At 40.7% G+C, this 26,888-nt stretch overlaps 1 protein-coding gene across 1 annotated transcript in view; it reads right to left on the bottom strand.

Annotated features, from left to right (window-relative positions):
• The window catches only part of LOC128980728 (opsin-5-like), a 32,126-nt gene that overhangs the window by 2,966 nt on the left and 2,272 nt on the right, over positions 1-26,888 (bottom strand). The window contains exons 2-5 of the mRNA XM_054399204.1: positions 23,932-24,137; positions 8,632-8,731; positions 3,372-3,476; positions 382-605 (exon numbers count right to left, since the gene is read on the bottom strand). Coding sequence (XP_054255179.1) covers positions 382-605; positions 3,372-3,476; positions 8,632-8,731; positions 23,932-24,137 — 635 coding nt within the window. The remainder of the gene's footprint in view (positions 1-381; positions 606-3,371; positions 3,477-8,631; positions 8,732-23,931; positions 24,138-26,888) is intronic.

The following is a 26,888-nucleotide window of genomic DNA, read 5'->3' as shown; positions in this document are numbered from 1 at the left end:
AAGTAGGTCCAACTGTCCTGGACCCCTTTGTTCTTAAGGGCTGCTACCCAGAGTACTTTCCTAATAAGTTGCTTAAAAAAGCTGAAGTCTGCCCTCCAGAAGTCCAAGGTGAGGGTTCTGTTACTGCTCCTCCTTGTTTCCCTGCATATTGAAAACTCCACTATCTCATGATCACTGAACCCTAGACAGCCTCCTACCATCACATCTCCCACCAGCCCTTCTCTATTTAAGAATATTCTTTACTGAGTTCAGACTTTGTTGCTAGAGGTTGTAGAGAAATGAAATGTGACTGCTGCATTTTGTTCTGTTCTAGTTGAGATAAACTTTTGAAGAGACAGTTTTCACAGGATAAATCCCATATAACATGAAATCCAAACTCACCCTGGTGACGTCACGCTCTATTCTCCTCTGTCTGTCTGTGGGATCACCCAGTCCTGTTAGTGCATGGCTTAGCTTGACAGTATTGATAATTGACACATATGAGAAAACCATGACTGTGACAGGTAGGAAAAAACAGCAGATAAAAATGGAGACAATGTAGGACTTGTAAATTGTGGAGAAGTTGGCTTTTGCCCAGTCTATCTCACATGTGCCATACATGCGATCTGGAAAGCAAAAATACATCGGTTAGCATTTTTAGAACATTTATCTGCTTTAGAGTGATTAATTTATCAGTTCAAGTGCTGTATTTGTTTTCTTTTAAGCAAGAAGAATGGATTGAACTTTCTGATTTAATAAGAAGTGACATAATTTCCTACATAAAGAATTTTTCAAGATAAATAGACCATAACAAGTTTAGCATATTATCATGCTGCCCAAACCATTACATAGTGTAAATCCATAGTGCACAAACTGATGTTGTGATACTTTATTAGGAAAAAAAAGAGAAAAGAAAAAAGGTAATAATTCATAAATGCTTTATATTTTTGAATGCTATCTATTCTTATTTGACATAATCTACATTACATCTTCCTCACATGAGCAATATAACAGCCTAACAAGCAATTGCCAAGAGACAATATGCCAAATATGAAAAGTAACTTCTTACACAGCAAAGCAGAAAATAAAAATATTGAGGGTTTTTGCTAGAAACAAAGAGACAATGAATTTTTTACTGTAGCAAGAGCTATGAAAGAATATTGATCCAGCTAATGATAAAGATTATGGGAAAATGAGGCACATAACTACTTAGAAAGAGATGAGACCTTTTGCTAAATTGGAAGCATACAGTTCTGCAGATACAAAGGAGATGTATACAAAAGAATTAATAGCTGACTACTTTAGATCCTCTGATGTGTTTGCAAATGTGTTCTGATAGAAAATTTGAGTTCAGTAGCATTAGAGGTTTTCTATAGATTGTGAGTTGTTGTTTCTTCTTTTTAAGTGGAAAAAGCTGCCTTTTCTGACAGCTGTGGCAGCATATTGAATTACAAATAAATGAAGCATGATCCAAAATTATGTAAGTCAAGTATGAACAAGTTCTGGAGATATAATACAGGTAAAGCCTGCATGATTTAGCAACAGGTCTCTCCCTGACATCAAATAATAATTCTGAAGAAAAAAAAAATCACTTAGTTCCTCACAGGTGGTAAGAGTTTAGACAGGATGAACTAAAGGTGCAAAAGATTAAAATCTCTTTTATGATTCTCATCAAAAAGAGCTTGGTATTTTTATCACCAAAAGCTCTAGGTGTTGTTCTTTGGATGTCTCCCTCATCTTTTTCATCAGTAGACCTCAAGATTCAAAAAGATAATCATAAACTTGGCTTAATTCCAAGTTCCTCATTCGTGAAAACTTTTGACTTAAAAATGAAAGCAGCCTCTGGACAACACGAAAAGAAAATCCTGCAGATTTTATGTGAGTCAGAATTCAGAGCTGTATTTTCTTCTTCTGCAGTGACATAGGAAAGCAGCATTTCAAAGACAGTGGAGTCCTGGGGACCCCTGAATGTTCTGTGTACAAGGAAAAGGTCCAGAGCAGCCAGGTATAATGCACTGTAGTCTGCCTGCACCCACTTCCTGCTCTGCTGCCTGCTGCTGGGCTTGCCATTGCTAGGTTCCTACATCTCCATGGGTCCCCTCAATGGAAATGTGTTTAGAGTCAGATAGCTCAGGAATCTGAAGCTGCTGTGATTCTCAACAGAGAGAGGTACTCCTAAAAGTGGTTTTGAAGATAACTGTCAAGGATCCGTGGAGACACTTGGACACCCTGACAAGGCGATGATGCCCAAGATGTCCCTGGCTCCAGTTTAAGGCCAAAAAGCAGGCAGCAGAAATTCTTCTACAAATGATGAGCTAATAAGATTAATGTAATAAGAAAATACAGATTGCCAGAAGGTACACAGAAAATGACCACTTCAACAAAACCAAGTTTGTGGCATATCCAGAGTTCAAAACACATGACATAAAATCAGAACAGTCAAATAACAGTTTGGTTTTGTCTTGAACAAAAAATCCATTGAGCCTAATATCCTGGCAATATTTTGTTTTCAGAAGGATAGATTTAACCAATCATAGAAACAGGTGTTTTGCTCATGCCTGCACTTCAAGGGTCCAGAGACACCTCAAAGCTTATGTATTTGATAAGAAAGAAGATATATTCACATAGCTGCTTTAATAATTCAGCATAGATTTCACAACTTCTTAAATGATGCAGATGCCTACAGGATCAAGGCAGATAACTATTAGACAATTTCAGTCACATGATTTCAGTTGTTAGTACTCCTGTATCATCACCATTGGTTCATAGTGATTTGCTTTGTTGAATTTTAGACACTTACTTTGAGGCAGTTTCTCCAACTTTTCCATATGAAGAAATTTTCTGGTGTGGGAATATCCTTTAGGCATTGCACCACTTCAATGTTCGCTATTGAGGGGTTTATTTCTGCCCCTTCCTCATCTTGCACCCTAATAATTTATTGAAGTGACAAACTTTCTGACATATTTTTCTTCTACTGATGAGTTAGTTTTCATATTTTCAACAAACTGTTTCCTTCTGATTTGTCTTATAGTTTAAAATTTAACTTGCTGGAACTTGTGTTCTTCTCTAGCTTCCTAATCTTGACAGTCTTTGAAGGATGTATTTTGACAGTTTCTTTTATCTCATTGCTTAACCATGACAAGTATTTCTGGCCTCTCTTTTTTTCATAGGTAATATGCCTTGGTCCAAGTCTTTCCATGTCTTAAAAAAAAATCTCTTTGTAGCTGATACCAAAGCAGGCAACACTCTGCATGTATGTTACGCATGATGAATGATTTTCTCAGTTCTACCAATAATCGATTTGGTTTATTGCAAACAGCAAGAAAGAAAGGTGTCTTTGTTGAGTTAAGTGGAGCAGTGGCAAATAAGTACAACTGAAAGCTACTTGTTACCTGTGTAACTGCCCCAGCCAAGTAATGGAGCTGCTGACCAGAAGAAAGCTGCTATCCAAATGAGAACCAGAGCCACAGTCATACTGCTGTTGCTGATGCAGTGACCTGCAATGGCATGGCATAGTCAGAAAATAATAGCTAGAAGGACAAACATATCTCTGAAATGTAAATGCACTCATGTACCAACAGCTAATAAGGAAAATACATCTTAAAAAAATATTAAAACAAAAGAATGCACATTCATAAGAAATTAGTAAGTTTGAAAGCATCTGACAGGCTTAGGTTCAAGAACATTTGTGAACAGTTGAAATGATTGACTTTTAAACAGGAGACAATGTGTTCACTGAGCACTGTATAATTTGCAAATTCTACATTGGACTTAGGTTTGGAAATTTTGTAAAATGCAAGAAACAGTTGTGTGTTAAGTTTTACACAGAAACAAACAAAGTAAGTCTAAATTCAGAGGATTTTCTTATTTATTTCCAGGTTTTCCTCATTAAAAAAGAGGAAATATATTAGATGCTGAAACTACATTAGGCATTCAATACCAATTATTTAATCCGTCCTGCTGCTGCCATGGGTTGTGGTTATTTTTCCTTTTATATGGGAAATACTTAAGTATCCACCAATATTTGTTCCCCATTTCTGCAAGGTTATACTGGCTACTTGATAAGATTTCCTGAAGAGGCAAATATGAACTATGCATACATTCAGATGAACACAGGATACAGTTTTGCAAAACAGAAACCTGTTTTAAATATGACTTCATAATATTCAATGAACGTAAGATATAGACTACAACACAGCCGAATTCTAACAGCTCCAACAACAGTTTGTGTTGAAAATTAGTAAGTCTATCATTACAACAAACTACAGAAGAAGTTCCTGTGGGAAAAAAGACTTCTCTGCATAAGTTCTTTTCACAGCCTACTGGCAACAGACGGAATTTGCCTGTCCCATAATGGAACAAGAATCACTGCACACGAGTTGGCTGGGCTCATTGACAAGGCTTTAAACTAGTTTTATAGGGGGACAGGAACGTAGCTGGCCTTTCCACTGAGACCTCTGTGTATAGTGGAGCAGAGTTTTGGCATCTTAGATAACTACAAGGTCTATCCCCCTTCAAGGTTGAAAACTCATCTCCCTCCCTGAAATGTTTATACACCAACATGTGCAGCATGCACAATAAACAGGAGGAGCTGGAGGTCATTGTGCTACAGGGAAACTATGATATAGCAGCCATCATGGAAACCTGGTGGGATGACTCCCACAACTGGAGTGCTGCAATTGATGGGTACCAACTTTTCAGAAGGGATAGGCAAGGAAGAAGAGGTGGTGGAGTGGCCCTCTATGTTAGGGACACATATGAAACCACGCAAATTAATGGAGGTGATGAGAGGGCTGAGTCCTTATGGATAAGAATCCGGAGTAAGGCCAGCAAGAGTGATATCATTGTGGAATCTGTTATAACCCAACCAGGATGAAGAGGTAGATGAAATTTTTTATAAGCAGGTGAGAGAGGTTTCACAATCGCTACCCCTTGTTCTTGTGGGAGATTCCAACTTCCTGGATGTCTGCTAGAAATACAATACAGCAGGGAGACAACAGTCTTGGAGGTTCCTGGAGTGTGTGGAGGATAATTTCCTGACACAACTGGTGGGGGAGCCAACCAGGAAGGTACCCTTCTGGACCTGCTTCTTGTGAACAGGGAAGAACTTGTTGGGGAAGTACAGGCTGGAGAGCATCTAGGGCTCAGCTATCACAAGATGATTGAGTTCTCTATCCTTGGGGAAACAAAGAGAGGGGTTAGTAAAACTGCCACCTTGAACTTCCATAGGGTAAACTTTGCTATGTTCAGGAGGCTGACTGACAAAGTCCCTTGGGAGGCCACCCTGAAGGGTATAGGAGTCCAGGAAGGTTGGACATGCTTCAAGAGGGAAGTCTTAAAGGCACAGGAGCAGGCTGTCCCTGTGTGCTGAAAAACGAGCAGCAGGGAAGGCTTCCAGCCTGGCTGAATGGGGACCTTGGGCTGGACCTCAAGAACAAAAGAAGAGTCTATGGCCTTTGGAAGAGGGGACAGGTTTCTCATCAGGACTGTAAAGATGCAATGAATCTATGCAGGGAGAAAATTAGGAGAACCAAAGCACAGCTAGAGCTCAACCTAGTTACAGCCATTAAGGATAATAAAAAATGTTTCTATAAATTCATAAACAACAAAAGGAGGACTAGGGAAGGCCTCCATCCTTTATTGGATACAGAGGGAAACATACTGACTGAGGATGAGGAGAAGGCTGAGGGGCTCAATGCCTACTTTACCTTGGTCTTTGGCACTGAAACCAACAGTTCCTTGGACACCCAGCCTCATGAACTAGGAGTCAAGGAGGGGAATCAGAATGAAGTCATCACAATAAATGAGGAAGTGGTCACTGACCTGCTATGCCACTTAGATGCACAGAAGTGTGTGGGGCAGATAGGCTACACCCAGGGGTGCTGAGGGAGATGGCAGATGTGCTCACCAAGCCACTTTCCATTATTCACCTGAAGTCCTGGCTAACTGGGGAGGTCCCAATGGACTGTCGAGTAGCAAATGTAACACTTATCCACAAGAAAGGAAGAAAGGAGGATCTGGGAAACTATAAACCTGTCAATCTGACCTTGGTACCAGAGAAAGTCATGGAGCAGGTCATCTCAAGCACCATTATGTGCCATATAGAGATCAGGCCCAGTCAGCATGGGTTTATGAAGGGCAAGTCCTGCCTGACCAACCTGATCTCCTTCTATGACTGGATGAGGGAAAGGCTGTGGCTATTGTCTACCTAGACTTTAGAAAAGCCTTTGACATTGTTTTCCACAGAATTCTTATGGGCAAACTGGCTGCTCATGACTTGGATGAGCACACTCTGCTGGAGAAAGCACTGGTTGGGTGAACAGGCCCAAAGAGTGGTTGTCAATGGAGTTAAATCCAGATGGCAGATGGCCACAAGTGGTGTTCCTCAGGGCTCAGTGTTGGGATCACTCCTGTTTAACATCTTTATTGATGATCTTGATGAAGACAAAGAGTGTGTGACTAAGTTTGCAGATGACACCACGTTAGGTGGGAGTGTTGATCTACACCAGAGTAAGGAGGCTCTACAGAAGAACTTGGCTAGATTGGATCAATGGGCCAATGTTAATGGGATGGGCTTCAACAAGGTCCTGCACTTGTGTCACAACAACCCCAAGCAACACTACAGGCTTGGGGAAGTGTGGCTGGAAAGCTGTCTGGCAGAAAGAGACCTGGGGGGTTCTAATCGACAAGCAGTGGAATATGAGCAAGCAGTGTGCCCAGGTGGCCAAGAAAGCCAATGGCATCCTGGCTTGTATTAGAAATGCTGTGTCCAGCAGGAGTAGGGAGGTGATTGTCCCCTTGTACTCAGCTCTGGTGAGGCCACACCTCGAGTATTGTGTTCAGTTTTGAGCATCTCAGTACAAGAGAGATATGGAGGTGCTGGAGCAAGTGCAGAGGAGGGCAATGAAACTGATGAAGGGCCTGGAGAATAAATCTTATGAAGAGCAACTGAAGAATCTGGGACTGTTTAGTTTGAAAAAGAGGAGGCTGAGGGAAGACCTTACTGCTGTCTACAGCTACCTGAGGGGGTGTTGTAGAGAGGCTGGTGCTGGTCTGTTCTCACAGGTAATTAGTGACAGAACAAGAGGGAATGGTCTCAAGCTGCAACTGTGTAGGTTTAGACTGGACATTAGGAAAAATTTTTTCACAGAAAGAGTGCTCAGGCACTGGAATGGGCTGCCCAGGGAGGTGGTTGAGTCACCAAACCTGTATGTGTAAATGTCATTTGGATGTGGTACTTGGGGATATGGTTTAGGTGTGAACCTTGTAGAATAGGGTTACTGGTTGGACTTGGTGATTTTGAGGGTCTTTTCCAACCTGTTTGGAACCTGAATGTTTCTGTGATTCTGTGATACTCATAATATTAAAGAGAAAAACTCGTATGATGCATTCCAGTGTATTTATGCATGCTTTACCTGCATTCATATGTTCCTGTCTTAAAGATGGTGCAAGCCAGTCATAAGGAAGGTATGGAATTTGATAGTACATTATCAAAGGATGGATGAGAGGAAGACTAAGGTGAATTAACGGAAGGTGTAGATGTAAAGAAGAGAAATTACTTGAGGCTCTCAATGGAGCGAAAATTTTTCAGCAGGTGAGAAGTCCAGGATGACTGGTAAGGAAAGGTTTCTGCTGATATTGTGAATGGGAGTGCCTATGGTGAGTGTGGTGATATAAAGACCCATAAAGGGAAAGGGGTAAATGATGCATGCATATATAGACTTGCTGATGAGGGCTTCACAGGGCAAAAATGTGTAAAGGGTTTTTCACCAAATTTGTACAGTGGGACACTTGTGTGCCTTTACAGAGGCTTTTATACCAAAGGTTACTAAAAAAAACCCCAAAACACAAAAGCAAAACAGAGAAAGATAGTAGTTATTAAAAGCTTTCTAGCACCGAAGAGAGTAATGAACAGTGGTCATTTGAGATATTTGTGTTACAGATCAACTTGGCACTAGAGAAGGTTGTGAGGCTGTGGTGACTGTGCTTTGCAAGTCTGGGAGACAGGCAGGAAACAAGAATTGTCTAGGCAGAGTTGCATCATGGTCAGTTTGAGGATGGTAGGAGCAATTTTCGTCTCCTGTGGTGTGGAAATGACCACTGAGTGGACACTGGAGAGGCATGTGGGGGTGGCGAGCTAGAGGCAAGTTGTGCAGCCTGAATGTTCCCAGTACCATCTAAAGCAGTCCTTAATGCCTGCTGTGTGCAAACCCAGGCACAAAGTCCTGAAGAGTTAAAATGTTCTGTAGGCCAGCCTTCCAAACCAAGGATCTTATCAATGACTGGAAACTTCCCAAACATCATCTCATAGAAGACGAAATGTGTTGCTTACAGTGAGATCCATATAGCAATGTATTTAGTTAGGAGTCATTTAAGTGGCATTTTGAAGACTACAGAGGGTCAGCAGAACTTCTGGTGTCTTTGGCACAAGAGTGAATTTAGCTAACCCATGATGATCAAAGTGTACTAGCAGTAATTTGGTTCCTATTGGGGTTAATCCTGAAGGATTCTTTGCAAACACGTTTGTAACATAAATGACTAAGTTATGTTACGATTTACCAGTGCACCTAATTTATGCTTAATATAGCATGTGACTGAAAGAAATGCATCAAGTTTGATGAAGGCAGAACTGGACCTGCCTTTACTCCTTACCTCTCTCAGGATGGCAGCCCTTGATGTAGCGAGTCACACTGATTACTGTAAGGGTATTAATGCTAGCCAGGCCGAAGAGGAGTGTCAGGAAGCCATCGACCTGTAACACAAAGCAGTGCAGGTTGTTCTTTTACTACAGAGAGCTATAGGAGAGAAGAACCTCAGGGACTGCTCCCCTTGTTTTCCTGTCCTTGAAAGTTTTTCCAGAAACCCACCTAGCAGGGAAATATAAAATGTCAGGTGCATTTTTATTCTATAGGATTGATCAGTGAGCAAGTATATGTTAAAAAATTATGTAAGTGCTAGGACAGGTATATAAAACAAACAATCAAACACAATCTTACATCTGTGCTTTCCCCAAATGACTCATCAAATGAAGGAGAAAAAGGTTGAACTGAAAAGAAGCCCTGAACAGGGAAAAATGCACTGAATGTAGCTGCCCTCCTTAGGCAGATGAAACATACAAACTGAACCCATGAAATTTAGGCCAAAGAGGGAAGAATGTAGGAGGTTACGGTCTTGGCTGACTGAGAAAAGCTTTTTAAAAAATTACACAAACCCATCCACAGCTAAATTGTTTCAATAGATTAGTCAGACAGTGCTGCTGATTGCTGGCTGTTAAGTCCTGATCCTCACCACCTCTGACTGACGCAGGCAGAGCTGCATGGCTCTGTAGGCTTCCACTGACGTCAATGTCTCAGCTGTATACGCACAGGATGGTTACAGCTCTGCTAGCTTTGCTTAATGATATAGGAAGGAAGTTGCTGCTGACTGTAGTAGAGATGGATGTAGCCATCTGCTAGGGAGTACTATATGACTGGGAAGGAATCCAGGTAAACAGCTGAAGGCAGTCCTTTTTTTTGAAAGCTTGCAACGGTATACCAGACTGGCCAGAGCAGAGGAGCTCTTGGAGATGCCAGTTTTACACCAACTAAAGCCAGAATATTAAGCGAGTGTCTCTGGACTATAACTTGGCATTCAAGTGGCAAAGTTATCAGCAGAAAGGCTATCATTGTTCTACAGGAACAAACTCTTTGTGTGAATCGGCAAAAGTCCCATGGAATTCAGTTTATCCCAACACTGAATCTGGGGCTTTAATTCAGGCTTAAATCTGAGACCACGGCAGATTGTCTAAATTAAATTGGCTGAAGGATTAGGAAAGGGCTGCTTCATCATTTCCTTCACTAGTGCTTTTTCTTGCTACCAATGCCCTTATATTGACTCTCTATACTTTTACAGACCCCCAACATTTTAAATGCATGCAAGACTTGCTGTTACAACAATCTACATCTACTTGTCCTCCACTTACAATCATCTCATGCTTGGTGTATAAATGCAACTGTAGCTGCACCAGAAAACAGCCTTTCTTGGCTGTATCAGCTACTGGCTACAAGCTGCACTTGGCTGAATTTGGCCCACTGTAAGCTGTGGAGACCAGTAAAATATCTGATACTCAAACTTACTCTGCATGTCATTACCTTTACTGATGCAAGCAGTTGCCATGTCTCCATTTGCTCTAACAATGCTTCATAGATGCAGAAAACAACCTGGCTGAAAACTACTGAGAAACCAGGCTGCATAAGCTTAGGCAATTTTGTTAGTTAATACATTAGAAAAGAAGTGGTATTTCAGCACCAATGCAAATAAACACTTTGAAATGAAGTCTAAAGAACTATGAGATAGAATACTAAAGTAGTAGGACAAACTTCTTAGTGTGTATCATAGCCCTCCTATGCTGAAACTGGTTGAGTTTTTCTGAAATATACTGTTTTATCACATGCAGATGTGACCATTATCCTCCCATAACCCCGCCCTGACATCAGACCAGAGAGATGTTTATATTAAGTAATCAGCTCAGCCATTGAGCACACATACAAGGGAGGAAGGTGGGTCTAAAAATGCACCCTTGCCCTTTATAATTTAAGGTTAAATTGTTACAATAAGAGACAACATGTGAAAGAACTGTGAAGTGGCACCTTGCTAAAAAAATGCAGTTTTACCTATATCAGCATAGTTCATAGGATCAAGTCATTGTCAGTGCCATGTCTCATTTTCATACTATTTGATAGAAGCATTTCAGCAGATCAAAATGTTGTTGCTTCTGCTAGGTTGAGAACTATCATCAGAGATTTGACCAGACCCATACATTTAGTAAATGGCTAAATCACAAAATTACACAGAATCACTATGGTTGGAAAAGCCTTTCGAGATCATCAAGTCCAACTGCTATCTAACTCTACCAGAGCCATTACTACACCACGTCCTTGAACAATGTATCTAGATTGCTTTTAAATACATCCAGGGATGATGACTCAACCACTTCCCTGGCCAGCCTGTTCCAGTGTTTTATAACCCTTTGGTACTGAATCTTTTCCTAATGTCTAACCTGAACCTTCCTTGGCATGACTTGATGCTGTTTCCTCTTGTCCTATCAGTTGTGCTGTGAGAAGAGACCAACACTCGCCTCTCAATAGCCTCCTTTTAGGTAGTTGTAGAGTGATAAGGTCTCCCATCAGCTTCCTTTTTTCCAGAATACATAACCCCAGTTTGTTCAGCCTCCTCACAGGACTTGTTCTCAAGACCCTTCACCAGCTTTGTTGTCCTTTTCTAGAGCCACTCCAGAGCCTCAATCTCTCTCTTATAGTGGGGCACCAAAACTGAACACAGTACTTAAGGTGTGGCCTCCCCAGTGCTGAGTACAGGGGAAACTCACCTCTCTAGTCCTGCTGGCCACACTATTCCTGATGCAGGCCAGGATGCCATTGGCCTTCTCAGCCACCTGGACCAAGAGGCAGCATTCTTCCATGGGTGGCTGTGGTAACTGTCACTGTGCCAGTCACAGGCTCAGAGGGTTAGGTAGAAGTGACAGGGTGAAATGCCAAGGTAGAGCTTTGGGGATGACAAAAATGCTGGGATGAAATGAATAAAAGAGGTAAATGAAGTGGCTCAAGCTGCTGAACAGCCCACACAGAGGTCACAGTACCTGGAACATTAAACCATGAAAGAGCATCCAATGGTTAGGATTGCTTTGAGTGTAGGATCCTCAAACTAGTATTGTCCCTGCCAAACTTCTATTGGAGGCCAGTTAGCTCTTGAGCCAGGATATGTCTATGCCATTTCCCAGCAAGTCTATCAATGCATAGAATAGAATCATTGAATCACAGAACGCAGTGGGTTGGAAGGCACGTTTAATGGTTATCTAGTTCAACCCCCCTGAATTCAGCAGCAGCATCCCCAACTAGATCAGGTTGCTCAGAGCTCCATCAAGCCTGACCTTTAATGTCGTCAGGGATGGGGCCTCCACCACCCCCCCAAGCAAACAGTTTCAATGTTCCACTACCCTCATAGTAAAGAACTTCTTCCTAATGTCCTTTTCCACAATACTTTTATACTGGCATCATTCAGACATATATCTTTAGAAGAAAATGCAGGATTTTACTCTAGTTGTAGCACATCTTCATCAGGCATACACCTACTTGATACGGACCAGTCAGCCTCACCTCCATCCCTGGAAAGATGATGGAGCAGCTCATCCTGGAGGTCATTTCTAACCACATGGAAGACAAGGAGGTTATCAGGAGCAGCCAACATGGATTTACCAAGGGGAAATCTTGTCTGACTAACCTGATAGCCTTCTATGAAGTTATGACCAAGTGGATACATGAGGGAAGAGCAGTGGATGTCAAATATCTTGACTTCAGTAAAGATTTTGATCCTGTCTCCCATAACATCCTCATAGAAAAGCTCAGGAGATGTGGCATAGATGGTTGGTCAGTGAGGTGGATTGAAAACTGGCTCCACAACAGAGTTCAGAGGGTCGTCATCAGTGGCACAAAGTCAACTTGGAGGCCTGTGGCAAGTGGTGTCCCCCAGGGATGGATACTGGGTCCAGTTTTGTTCAATATCTTTATCAACGACCTGGATGAGGGGATTGAGAGTACCCTCAGCAAGTTCACTGATGATACAAAACTGGGGGGGTTGGCTGACACCCCCTCAGGCTGTGCAGCCATCCAACGTGACCTGGACAGGCTGGAGAGCTGGGTGCAGGCAAACCTCATGAAGTTTAATTAGGACAAGTGCAAGGTCCTACATCTGGGGAGAAATAACAACAGGCACCAGTACAGGATAGGGGCTGCCCTGCCTTGCTGGAAAGCAGCTCCATAGAGAAAGACCTTGGAGTGCTGGTGGACAGCAAGTTCTCCATGGAACAACAATGTGCTCTTGTGGCCAAGAGAGCCAATAGGATCCTGGGATGTATCAAGAAAGGTGTGTCCAGCAGGTCTAGGGAAGTTCTTCTACCTCTCTGCTCTGCCCTGGTGAGACCACACCTGGAATACTGTGTCCAGTTTTGGGCTCCCCAGTTCAAGAGAGACAGAGACCTGCTGGAGAGAATCCAATGGAGAGCCACGAGAATGATTAGGGGACTTGAGTATCTCCCCTATGAAGAGAGACTGAGAGCCCTGGGGCTGTTTAGTCTGGAGAAGAGAAGACTGAGAGGGGATCTGATCAATGTCTATAAATATCTGAGGGGTGGGTGTTAGAAGGAGGGGGCCAGGCTCTTTTTGGTGATACACAGTGATAGGACAAGGAACAATGGGTTCAAACTAGAACATAGAAGATTTCACCTCAACATGAGGAGAAACTTCTTTACAATTAGGGTGACAGAGCCCTGGATCAGGCTCCCCAGGGGGGTTGTGGAGTTTCCTTCTCTGGAGACTTTCAAAACCCACCTGGATGCATTCCTGTGTGGACTATCCTAGGTGATCCTGCTCTGGCAGGGGTGTTGGACCTGATGACCTCTTGAGTTCCCTTCCAACCTCTGATATACTGTGACACTGTGAGTATAGCCCCAACTTCTATATATAGAGACATTAACATATATAGGTTACAAAAATATATGATATTCTCCATTTCCTACATATTTAATATGCAGATATGCAGAACGACAGCTAAGGTAATATTAGAATAGTAAATAACATGTAATTACTTTGGAAGATTGATGCTCCTCCCATTTCCCAATTCTTGTTTTCCTTTTCCTTTATCCTATCCCTCAGCCAATTCCTTTTCTTCCACATATAGTGTTTTCTCCATTATTGCGTAATGGAATTTTGTCCTTCCTATGATTAATTACAATCAAATAGCAGCAGTGTTAACAGGCAATTCTGAATTCTGACATAAATATGAAGTTGATTGTATGGTAATTTTGATCCACTAACTTACCTATTTATGTTAAGAAATGGGATTAGATTGGCAGTTTTAGAAGCTTTTCTCTCAGTGCTATACCAGTATTACTCCCTTGGCTATATAGATACTCACAGAACTTGCTCATTATCTTTATGCTGCCTGGAAGCTAAGACACAACTGAAGAAAAGGCTGTGTTTTTTCTGCTGTGCATTTTTGTCTGATTGTAAGTCTTACTGATGGTCTTGGTATACTGTTTACATCCCACAATGCATAGAGCTCCTACTGCATGGGCAGTAATTTCTTAAGCTTTGCTTCAACACAGGGAGAATTAAGAATCCCCAGTGCACTATCAAATTTTTATCTATGAGCTTGAGTGTGCCTCAATTTTACTACCTTTAGTACTTATGCATTATTGCATTCATAAGAGTTATCTTCATTTCAAGCAGTGTAAAGTATAACCCAGTGTTCTTATTATTGGATTAGTTGAGGTTTAATGGCACAAAAGCAGATTGCCAAAATAGCTCTAACATTTCAGTTTAGGCTGAAACACCCATCTCAGCAGCCAGAAATGCTTCATCGCTCCCTCCTCTGGCCGACTGGTGAATCTGTTGCAATTTCCTGAGGAACACAATGTTTTCTTTTTCTCTTGTATTACATATGAGATGATGAATATGTAAAGAAAAAGATACAGTTTAAACTGGGATTATTTTTTCCACTGTATGTGTTTAAAGTCATCACAATAAGCTCTCTCAGAAAATTTTTTGAATACTGATCAGATTATTCCTAGATCATAATGCAAATAGATAATAGCAACAAATCCCCTTCAACTTCAAGAGAAAAAAAAAAAAAGCACCTACATCAATCTCTAGGACATTCTTTTGGAAAAACAATTGCAAGTATCTTTGAATTGAGTATGTTTTAACATTTAACAAGTTCTTAAAGTTTGCAGTCAGAAAATATTCCACTAGGGTCTGATGACAACAGTTTTCCCATCCCTCCAGTATGTCAATAATGTGTCAACCAGAAAGTAGTAGCTCAGTCAAGTGGAAGGTTCATAATCAAAATCAGTATTCACAGAAGACTACATAAACCCCCAGTGCACAGAGCTCCTAAAGCACTGAAAATGTTTCTTTAAGAATTGTTACAATACAGGAAGTGAAAGAGACTTATTTACCTGTTTCCATAATGTCTTTAACTGGTGCAACATTGTTCTGCTATGTTTTATGGCCTTTTAAAATGTCTCAGCAGGCTTCAAGGGTAGCTCTTCATAGAGGTGTTGCATTAACCTAAGCAATTACAGGCCTTTGACACAAATGACACTTCATTTACTAATAAACAATGAGAACTAATGTGCTGCAGGATTAGATAGCTTAACCCATTAAGTGAGAGCATCAGACACACATGTATTTTGCATTGCCCAAGTGATTAAGGCTTTCTGTTGAGGACATATATTTTAAAGATAGGAAAAATACCAATGCAAGTTTAGCGTATACAGTTATGTAATTATACAGGTATGTAATTATACTAACTACATAGTTAAATGTAAAAGTTTTGGATTTAGTAATGTTGGGGAACACAATAAATCACACTTGTAGGTATTTTAGTTTTATATATTGGGTTAATCAAATGCGATTAGACATACACTTTCTTTGGGATAACTTTTAGCTGTTAGAGTTGTAGCCTTCTGAGCTCACAATTTATACTCACAGTAGTACATGCCTCTATCAACAAGCATGGTTATGAATGTAACAAGTGCACTAAGTGCACGTCATTTAACCGAGACAGAAATTTCTTTTAGAATTCCCCTACACAGCCTCATCAAATTAGAATCTTACTTCAAGTACCACAACTCCACATGCCTAGAGGCACCTGCTTTCTAGATCTGGGGTTTTGCCACATGAGAATGGCAGGTTTCTCATCTCTTGTGTCCACTCATAAAGAATGAATGGGGAAGTAGCAACTAAGCATGTAGTTCATACCACCTGATAACCCAAATACAGTGGCAAGATTCTCATCTGCATGTTAAATACTGTATTGCCATTGTCTTTCTGTGAGTTACTGTACATGCAAATTAAGATGCATTGTATATATTCCAGAGGATTACCCTCTGGGAACATCTGTGCTACACTGTAAAACTTTCTTCAGTAAGCCTGAGACAAAACTCTTCTCCACTTCAGTGATGTTAATTTAGAGTCTACTTGTCTGTTGCTATCAGCACCGTTAATATAAACAAACAAATACACAAACAGATAAAAGAATAAAACATCATCATGCGTCACCAGTCTTTTCATTTCCACAGAAAGCAAGGCTTGGCTTTTTGGCATCTGGTGATCCTTCACCAATAACTGAGATCCATTAACATCAGATGAAAGTTACCCTTTTATTTTAAAGGTAAAGGGCTACCTTCATTGCCTTTTCAGAATATCATCATATTTCTGAAGGTTTACCCATGTCTCGAGGGAAGCAGAGGTTCCATGAACTGTTCATGGGCTCTGCCAGGACAGCCCAGAGATTACACAAGACCATCCACACTCTCTGAAGTACTATTGCCTGTGCTGTTTCCCAGTAAGAACAAATCTGCTTAGGAAGCCACCATCAGGTTAATACAAGGTCATGTCAGATTGCTGGCTGAATGCCTACCAGTGAACTTATCCTTCTACTCATCCTAGACATGAAGCAGGGCAAGCCAGTGATGGTACCAGCTCAGCCATTAAGCAGCCAAGATAAGAACATGCTACATCCTTGAAAGCTTGGAAAAGATGCATGATTACTAGGAGATCTCCTCTTACATTGATACTCTGAGCTCCTCTGGATACTGTACCAAAACAACCAGAGAAGCAGAAGATAACAGATTTATCCCATAATTTATCCCATAAAAATTCTTATAGCCTAAAATGGGTATGGGCTGTAAGGGTTTTCATATCACAGCTATGTATCATAAGCTGGACCTGACAGCTCCTAACAGGAGAATCACATTAATTACCAAGGTGCCTGAGTAGCCCAGAGAGAGCCTAGAAGGAAGTGAGAAGATACAGGTTATTCCTGACTGTCATGAGCTATCTGTAAAGCCACCAAGTGCAATGTCATTCCCTTTACAGGTTGTCATATACAGCCCACTGTGAGCAACGTTATTCCTGTCATTGATTCAGTCAGCACAGAATCAGGGTCAGGACCTGAATTTCTTTCTGTGTACCTGCAGCGTACTTACTCGAAGAAATATAGATTTGGGAATTAGAAGATGAGTAAATGTGAGGTAGGACTATTTAATACACTTACAGATATTATCAGAGGGATTTTTAAGTTTTTATATACAATTTTGCATATAATAATTTTTCATATACATTTTGCCAGTGAGAGGATGTGGCACACAGGGAGAAAGTCAGAAGAACACAAGTTGCTCAGCCCATTGGTGAGAAGATCTTTAATGATGAAGGTAAGGGATGGACAGCAGTTTTTGAGAGAAGACATGCAATCTCATAGAAACACACATTGGCACAGAAGAATGAGGAAGGTTACTATTTTCTACATAAGGAAACAAAAGCATGTTTCAAAGCCTGCTGGGAAGAAGAGCTAGTGTAGGAATCAAAGTTTAGGCTTTGGAAATTCTTGGTACCAGGCAGCAGTGTCTAGTTTGCCATAGTGCTTGGGCTGCATGGGAGGTGTGATGTCACACTTGTTAAACAAAGAAACAGAGTTCAAGCATTTGTAATTTTTCAAGTACCAAATATATTACTTCCCTAATTTGTTGCAATTTGTTGTGGAAATAATAATTTGCAGGAAAATGAGAATTAATGGTTAATGAAAACTGGCATAACTTCCCTGCAGTCACATTAGTTACACTGAAATGATCTTCTGTTTTGCGAATGATCCTGTTTGTGCAAAGGCATAGTTCCTCCCTCTGCCTCCTACTAATTTGTCTCATTAAAATTTAGCTCACAGATGTCTACATGAATTGCTTTTACCTCTCTGATGCCAGTGTTCACACTCCAGATTATATCAAAGAGGACTGGAAATAAAGAAATAGGGAAGATTAATATCTCTGCAACCTTATTTTCAGTATCCAGATCTCAGTTATTCAAGGAAACAAGAACGAGGATGCATTCTAGTGTTAATATCTGAAATACAATTTTTTTTTCCAGAAATCCATCTCTGAGAGAAGATTTGTGTAGCACAGCACAGGCAAAGTAAAGGCTATTATTTTTTTAAAATTTGCTTTATAGATCATTCTCTTCACCCTATCTTTCACAGTGAATCAGTGTGCCAAATGAGCTGAACACAGAGCTAATGTTACACAGCTTTTCCTCAGCACCTTTAACACCTGTTATATCTGTTAATGCTCTTAGTGCCTGTTCCATTATTTGACTTTGGGTTATTTTCATCTTACTGAAATGTCAGGAATGATAAGTTACATATAGGTAAAATCCCAGCAATATCACACAGTACTGTGCTAGGACAGTCAGTAACTTTTTTCACGTTAGTTGAATTTCTTTTAAATTAATTTATGTTTGAGTTAATTTCCTTAAAAATCTTGCAGGTAGACAGCTGAACATTTTTTAGCGAAGCAAACACTGGGCCACATTCCTGTGATATTACTATTTGGAAAAAACCCACCTGTTTTCTTCTGTCCTAGCCTCAATCCTAGGGCTACATGCTTGGACACTGAGATCTACCATGGTACTGCAAACAAGGCTGAGCTAACTCAATCTTTCCATGGGAAACCTTTGCCAAAGTCAGACACTGCAGAAAGCCATGCTGAGCATGAAGATACTCCTGCACCATGTTTTCTGGCTGCACTGAATGCAAACACTAGTGAACTCAAGGGTGTGTGTACAGACACTTCCCTATAGGAGAAAAAACATAGAACATTTGAGTGCTCTCACATGTAGATAAGGACAAGAACAACAACCACCACTGTCTCCCCATGGCCAGCTGGGAGGGAGGGTAAGTAGAAGCAAACCTTTATTCACCTTGACGGATGTTGCTAGGGATGAAGATGAACAGCTTGTGGATTTCTCTGGGTTTCATGAATGAGAGCTCTGTGGGGAGTAAGGTACTCACATGGACAACTTCTGGGGAAAATGAGAGGCAGAGATGAGGCTGAGACATATATGCAAAGGGTGCTTGTTGCATATGGAATAAGTTGAAAATGCGATGATTTTGTGAAGGAAAAAGTGAATGGATGATGGACCAACATGTCTGTGCTGTAAGAAGTTTGATAAAGAATGCAAGTGTTGTAGAGGAAGGAGAAAGGAAGCCTGTGAGGTTTCATTTTTGTCCTCTCCACCTGCCGTTTATTACCTGGTCATACTGACTGCTGATCTACTACTGGTCAGTCATCTCATCCAGAATGCAAGCAAAACCCATACCATATATAGTCATATGTAAACACTCTCTTGACGTTTACAAATACATACAATCACAAACTGAGTCAACAGAGTCAGTAGTCTAGCTAAGTCAGCAAATGGTTTTTTTGCCAGTTATATTAAAGCCACAGAAACTGATGTCCTTCAAACCTACTCTAGTTAGAACACAAATGTCTTGAGGGTTCTAAATTTACCAGACACTTTACAGAACATTTTATTAAAGAAGAAGGCATTAATCTTCTGTTTCCTCCTCAGACAAGACTTAACAATATTTTAAAATCTGTGTATAGGAAAAGAAATAAGTGCATGTTCTGAGAAAGCAAATGCCAATAATGAAATATAAAAGCATTTATTCAAGATTATAAATCATTCCCTCAAAACTTCTATTTTCATCTTACTGATATCAGAATTTCCTGTTGTTGTTTTCCTTCTGGTGTTTCAAATCCCCACTTTCAATTTTTACAAAACATGGACATTATTTCCTCTCGGAAATACCATACTAGACTTTGTAACTGTATGAGGTGCACCACCACAGTTTGGAAAAGTCTGTTAAGTGCAAGAAATCCCAGGCATTTGTATGGCTCACATATTCCTCAATGCATAGACACCAAGGCTGGCATTCCTTGAAAATTTTGGACTTCCTGACCACACCATGCCCTTTCAGGAAGCACATATCACACAGAATCAATTATTGAGGGTGGAATAGACCTCTGAGATCATCAAGTCCAGCCTAGGACCTAGCACTACCACACTGACTAGACTGTGTCACTAAGTGCTGCATCCAATCTTTCCTTAAACACCTCCAGGGACAGTGACTCCACCACCTCCCTGGGCAGTCCATTCCAGAGTCTAATTACCCTTTCTGTGAGGAAGTGCTTCCTAACATCCCCTGCCTCAACTTCAGACCATGCCCTCTCGTCTTGCCCCAAGTTTCCTGGGAGAAGAGCCCAGGTTGGGTGCTGTTAGGCAAACTGCACAGAAGAAAGAAGTATAACAGAGTAAAACAGTCCATGTTATGTGGGGCTCACTAACAGTCATTTCTGTCTAGGGTATGTCAGACAGAAATACAGAAGTACTTAATTTGTCAAAACATTAAGCAGTGCAAGATTCAAAACAAAGTTTCCTCACCACTGTCTAGTATAACAGTCATTTCTCCCTCACTCTCTCCTGCTCCCTTCAGTGACTTTGTTATTCTGGGCAACACAAAATAGCTTCAGAAAAAGATAATAAAGACATGTCCTTCTAGGCTAGCCCTTGGTGGGGCAGTGGGGACAGGCTGCAGGAACAGAGGCAATGTGGGCTGAATCCTTCAGGCAGGCTACTATGGTGTTCCCTAATACCTGAAAGCTGAACATAATTTTGTTTGTTCCTTCTGAGACTGTTTCTGTGCAGAGCCAGATCTCCTGGGGATGCTTGGGCACCATCTGGCTAGCCAGATGGACCAGAAATACCTAGACTGATTGAGAGCTGACTGCATTTGTGGTAATAGCATCAGTCAGTTTGTTGGTGGCAGTGCTTATGACTGTGATGGTCCCATGATCTGGGGATAGCTACGTTGTGCTCTGTTGCACATAGTCAAGATGCATCTTATCTACAAAAAACAGTCAGAAGTAAGTAATATTTTTAAACAAGCCCATACCAACAGCGAGCACATAACAGTCAATTTCCATGACCCTCATAGTAAAGTTCTTAAGAATTTATAAAAATGATGTTGAAATAAGCAAATAGTATTCTCAAAAAAACCCAACAAAACCAACAACCAAACAACAACCAAACAAAAGAAAAAAAGAACCCTCAAATAAAAAAGACCCAAACCTCCCTCCCTTCCCCAAAAGAAACAACCCAACCCTGAAACCAAAAACCCACAACAACAACAACAACAACAACAACAACAAAATAAATTGGAAGAGTGAGTTAGTGGAAACAAGTTTAAATTGAACTCCTAGGATTTTGAAGGATTTCAAATTCTAAGGCACCCCACAGCCCATCTGACAGGACTGCAGTGCACCTATGTGGATCAGACAGGTTATAATCCTTCTGCTATATTTAGAGCCATCCTGAAGCCTGCTTCTTTTACATTCACTGCATGATTAACAGACACAAGAAAACTGTTCTGTTGGTCGATTAATGAGGTTTAGAAAAAAATTGTGATGTTTAATTGCAGAGAATTAACATTTCCCTACTTCCTACACATAAGAACCTTTTCTTGCAGTGTTATTTACAGGTTTCAGTGCAACTTATAATTCAGAAGAAAATATGAATTACAAAACATATGGAAAGGACAAAAGTATAACCTGAGGTAGCTTTTCACTAGATATATGATCAGTGGGGGAAGAGATGGCTCTTGGCTTACATTCCCTGACCTGAACTTTACTACATGAACTAGTTTACTTACTGATAATATCACCAGGGGCTAAAAAATTAATGTGCTAGAGACTGACTGTCCTGTCTTTGTCCATACTGAGACTAGGACATAGTGGCAAAATAGGAAAGGGATAAACAGGAAGTGAAAGCAGGGTCCAAAAACCACCCTTGGAAAACCGTATCCATACACAGCATTCAATAGGGTCAGCATTTGGGTACAGACCTACCATGAAACCTCATTCTTTAAAGGAGAGCTTTTGTGCACCTCCAAAACCAAAAATAATATTTGTCATGGGAAAGCACAGTGGTATTTCTTCCATAGAGAGGAGGTTAAAAAAGAGGCATATGTATTCCATTCAGCAAGTATGCCATGAGATCTTCCTTTTACCTGGAGATGCTCTCTCTTTTGTTGCAGAGAGTTTTCAAAGACTAGCTGTTTTGAAAGAAAAGTAGTATCTGTCTGTACTCTACCCACTCACTCTAACTGCAGCAGCCAAGAATGGTGAAACTTAATTTTGAAAAGTATTGCTCAAGGGCACAGAAGGAAAGTCAGAGGAAAGGAAAATATTTAGGTGGATTAAGTGAGGTGAGCTCATGGAATTTCTTCATAAAGAGAAATGACAGGCTAGCTTGGGAAAATAGTTTCCCTAAGCATATCTGACAGCAGAAGCTGACTGTTCAAATAGTAGCAAATATGTAGTGAAATGGACAATGACAGAGAGCCAAATAAGGCTGTTCTCTGGACTCACCAAACAAAGTCGTGGAAAACAAATGGGCCATGCTAAGGAAAGAGTCACATTCACATGCACAATAGTCCAACTGTTCATCCCAGCTACTTGCAGAGGAGCTTGAATGTGATGAGGGGAACAGGTGACATCAACTTCAGAAACTCCAGCTTCAGAGACTCATGAAAGAAATTATGGGCTTTACCATCCTGGAAACAATCTCTTGACTCTTGATGTTCCAGATGTAAGACCCATTCTGGTCGGACTATGAATGCATTATGTTTTATAAACACCAGAAATTAAGCAATCAAATCCCCTCGTGTTGTTCAGAGTTGACCATTTTTAGAATGCCCTGTGTGTTGGCTGTCCAAACACACACATGGAAATGCTCACTACATTAACATGCTTTTGAGACCTCCCTCAACATGGAACAAAATCTTGATGGAAACAGGAATCCTACACCATATTCTCTCAACAAGCCACAACCAGCTCAACCAGTCAACAAGTCACAACCAATTAAAACTATTCATTCAGAGTACAAACTTACTTTTCCAGGTTTCCATGAATTTTTAGCTGATAACTAAATAATACAGTATCACTTCCTATTGATTAGACAAATACTAACCTTTAGAGCTTAGAGAAGCAGAAACTTTAATATTTTGCAAATCAGAGTGTTTAGAAAAGCCAATGCATAATCGATGTCCCAGACAAAATCTTTAGATTCCAATACCCTAAAACTTTGTTAGATATCCGTATTTTACAAATGAAAACTTTTAAACCAGGAGATTCAAATAGGATTACTTAACACACCCTGACCAACAAACAATATTCCAAAAATGTTATGGACTGCTTGTCTCCTTATAAAGGTAGTTCAGGCCACAGCAGGATTAAGCACATCCATCCCAGTCCTTTTACATCTAAAATAAAAAGCCAGATCACCATAACGAGAGTCTAAATAGCTCAAATTCATCCAAAGAGGGACTCCCAGGCAGAGACATCATGGAAGAAAGCTGTAAGACTGCTGATGGAAGACTCCAATGCAAATCAAGAGGTACAAACAAAGTGTGCTGTGTGTCAGTTCCTCTGTGTGTCATTTTTTTACAGCCCCAAAAAAGGAGCCACAGCATAGATAGGGCTCTGGAATCGCTTGGAGAGGCAGAAGTGTTATTTAATGTTTTGTGTTGAACCAACAAAGAATTGAGAGGTAAGACTGAAGAGTTATGACAGATTTAGTACAAGAAGTTGTATGCTCAAATAAATTAATATATCCAAGTTCTGTGTGGGGGCTTTGCTCTACATACCTTGTCAAGTAGTCTACATTTCCTTAAGTCAAATGTTAAAGTACCAACAATCAGGTTGACTTCAGGGGAGCTGAAGATAATAACAGCCTACATCTTAGCTTTCCAACAGGAGCTGGAGATATGACATGAAGTAAAATACCCAGATTAGTAGGAAATATCCAAATAGATAGAAAAAAAAATAATGAGAATTGGTCAAACAGTGATCAGATGCATAGACTGATGCATGTAACAAAAAAGAACACTTGTGGAAGGTTAGTCAGGATATCTTTTTTCTCCTTTGGACCAGTCTGATTATTTATACACAGCATAAGTGTGGAAATAGCTGCACTTATTTTGTCTAATTAAGTGTAATCCAAGTCTTACCTGGCAAGTCCATATTGATGTGATAATAAATCCATCATCTCTGAAAATATTGAAGATTTCAATAATTCCCCGTGAATAACCAAACACAGAGATACTAGCATCTGATACTGCCAAGTTAAATGTGAGGTAGTCGGTGGGCTGCAGAAGGTGTCTTTGTTTATACAGGACAAAAATCACAATGCTGTTTCCAAACCAAGACAGCCAGCCTAGGGGGGAAAAAAAAATCCATGAAATCAAAGAGTAATTAAAGCAAGAAGCAAGTCAGCGTGCAGATGTATGTGTCTTCTAAAATTACCCTTTTGTTCCATTAGAACAAATTAAACCAGATTATCCATTGGAAAACCTATGCACGAAGCCTTTTAAACTAGCTGGGCAGACTTCAGAAGCAGGAACATGAAAATAACCCTGGCAATAAAACAGAATGAACGTGAAGAGGTGTTGCTGCATCTATCGAAGATTTGCTATGTTGGGGCTAGAGAAGCTTTTTTTCCTAATGGACAGATGAAACTCATGAAACATAACACCTGGCAAAAAAGGAAGGAAGAAGAATGGTCGAACTGTTGGAATGGAGCAAAAACTACAATCAGCCAAAACCTGCAGTTGTTGAAGTGCACTGTATATAGTAACAGATACCTGAAGTTTGTGCACGTTGCCAGAGTGCTGCTTTCCTGGTCCTCACTTGTGCAGCTAATACAATTAAGTTTCTTCTCTTAGAATAGTCTAGGGTCTATATTTTTCAGTAATACATCTGATAATCTATATGAAAGGAACATTCAGAACAGACCTTTCAGATGCTATAAATATTTCTTAATTTATTTTTAAAGAAAGTTGTGTGTTCTCTTACTCTCCAGGAATAGAGAGGCCCGACTTGTGCATGTCTAATTAATGAGGAAAATGCAAGGGAGATAACTGTAAATCAGGCAAAAGTCAGTCACTTAGGTGGAGAGACAGAATTTCCAGATGTATATGGCTGTTGCTCCACACCACTGCAAGAACTTGGTAGTCTGCATCCCTTTTTTTGAAATGAGGTAGACATAGAAAAACAAATTACTTTTAGCAAATTGTTTATTCAGAAGTGTCAGGCTCAGTGTTGAAAATGGAGTTTATTCAGTGAAGCTTATTCACTGAATGGCTCCAGGGTGGCTGCTAGAGTGGGGCTGAGCAGCAGGTTGAGCAGCACCTGGCTTCCCTTTGGCTCTCCAAACCAGCTCTGCCATTGCTGACAGAGGAGGCCTCACTTCACCTTGTAATGTGAAGCAAAACACCACCTCTTTTGAGTGCCTCCAGCCTAAGAGAGGTTTAGGAACCCATCAGCCAGTGGTTTAGTTCTTCACAGTTGATTCCAGGGTACCAGGTGAGGGAGAAAAGAGGTAGTCCACAGCCCTCCATCCAGTCACAAGCAGTAGATGTCCCAGAGCAAGGGTGCCGTACATTGATACAGAAAGGTGAACAGATGCACCGAAGAGGCATGTGACACAGTGGTGTTGCACAGCATCTCTGGATATTCAGAGGAGTTCATGAGGTGAAGAAAGGCTGATAGGTTTAATATGGTGACAAAAGGGCAGGTGCCTTCCTTCAGGAAGCACCAACAACCCCATGTGTCAGGAATCCAGCATTTCCAGGTACTTATTGCCCTGTGAGGTGCTCTGGGTAGTCTGGAGTGGGAGGGGAGGTGGTTGATGGGATGTCTCTCTATGGCACTATGGACTGCTTTTTCTGCAGAGAAATTTACTTTTAATAACTTCTTTTTGCAGAACTGCCAAACTGCTGCTGCTCTATCTTGTATGTGGTTTACTAAAAAGCTTTTGAACAGGGGAAAGATGACATGTTGGCATATGGTATTAACCAGAAATAGTCATTGGTGCAATGACTAATATATATAAATGAAATACCGCATTATGAGATCAAAAATAATAAATACATCTCATTTTGGCCACTAGGTGATAATGTTTCTTAATCCAATCTCATTTCCAATGTCTGCATGCACTTTGAGTCAGGAATTGTTTCTGACTTTTGTCTGACATTATTTTAATGAGGCCCAGCACAGTATTGTAAGAGGATGGCTTTGGGAATGCATTAGGTTGGTCTGCAATGCAGACACGGTAGCTGTGTTGTTTGTGTACATCATCTTTCTGTCTGGATCTGACACAGTCTGGCAGGTGTATGAAGTACAACAGATATATCAGTGTCCTGCTGTGACATGTGAATTCAACACCACATGTGAGAATTTCCAGAAGAGGACACGAAAGGCCTTATCTCAGCAACAGGTGTTAGGTCATGGTTCATGGATATTCATGATGTCTGTTGAGATGTGTGACTGTGGACACACTTGGTCAAAGATAGATTTTTTTTTTTTTTTTGCTTTAGCTTATAATGGTGAAGAGATTCAGAGGAACTCCATCTTCTGGCTAAGTGCTAATACCAATCCCAGACATCCCTTTTGTTGTGGAAAACGTAGATCTGAATCTGCAAAAAGCAGCACTGGGGTATTTAGATTCAAAAGAGAAGAAAACATGCAAAAGTTACAGACGTAATCACTGAAGCTGTTTTCCAGGCTATCAAAACACCCTGAAGTATGAAATACTAACATCTTCAGGGCATTGTGTAAGGAAGCACCCAGAGACTCTCTCAAACGCAGACTGCCTTTTCAGACTCCTGAAAAGCAGGTAATACACAGACTGGCCTCTGTCCTCTGCTGCTGGAAGAGCAAAAGTGTGTCTGTGTAACAAGGTACTTTGCTCTGACACATCACTGCTCCTCAGATAGATTGAGTTACAGGTGTGCATGGAGCCAATAGCTGTAAATTGTTATGACTGGTGCTTGCAGAAGGGTGGCAGCAGACCTCTGAGGAGAAAAAGATGTGAAGACTTTTCTGATCTGCGTATTACTAATAGATTTTTTTTCAAAAGTTCTTATGGCTAAAAAAGGTATACCAACCTCCATCACATTTTAACTGA

The sequence above is a fragment of the Indicator indicator genome, chromosome 2, assembly GCF_027791375.1.
Source record: "Indicator indicator isolate 239-I01 chromosome 2, UM_Iind_1.1, whole genome shotgun sequence".
Taxonomy (NCBI): domain Eukaryota; kingdom Metazoa; phylum Chordata; class Aves; order Piciformes; family Indicatoridae; genus Indicator; species Indicator indicator.
Note: the sequence above shows the minus strand (reverse complement) of the source record. Positions and strands in the feature narration are given on the sequence as shown.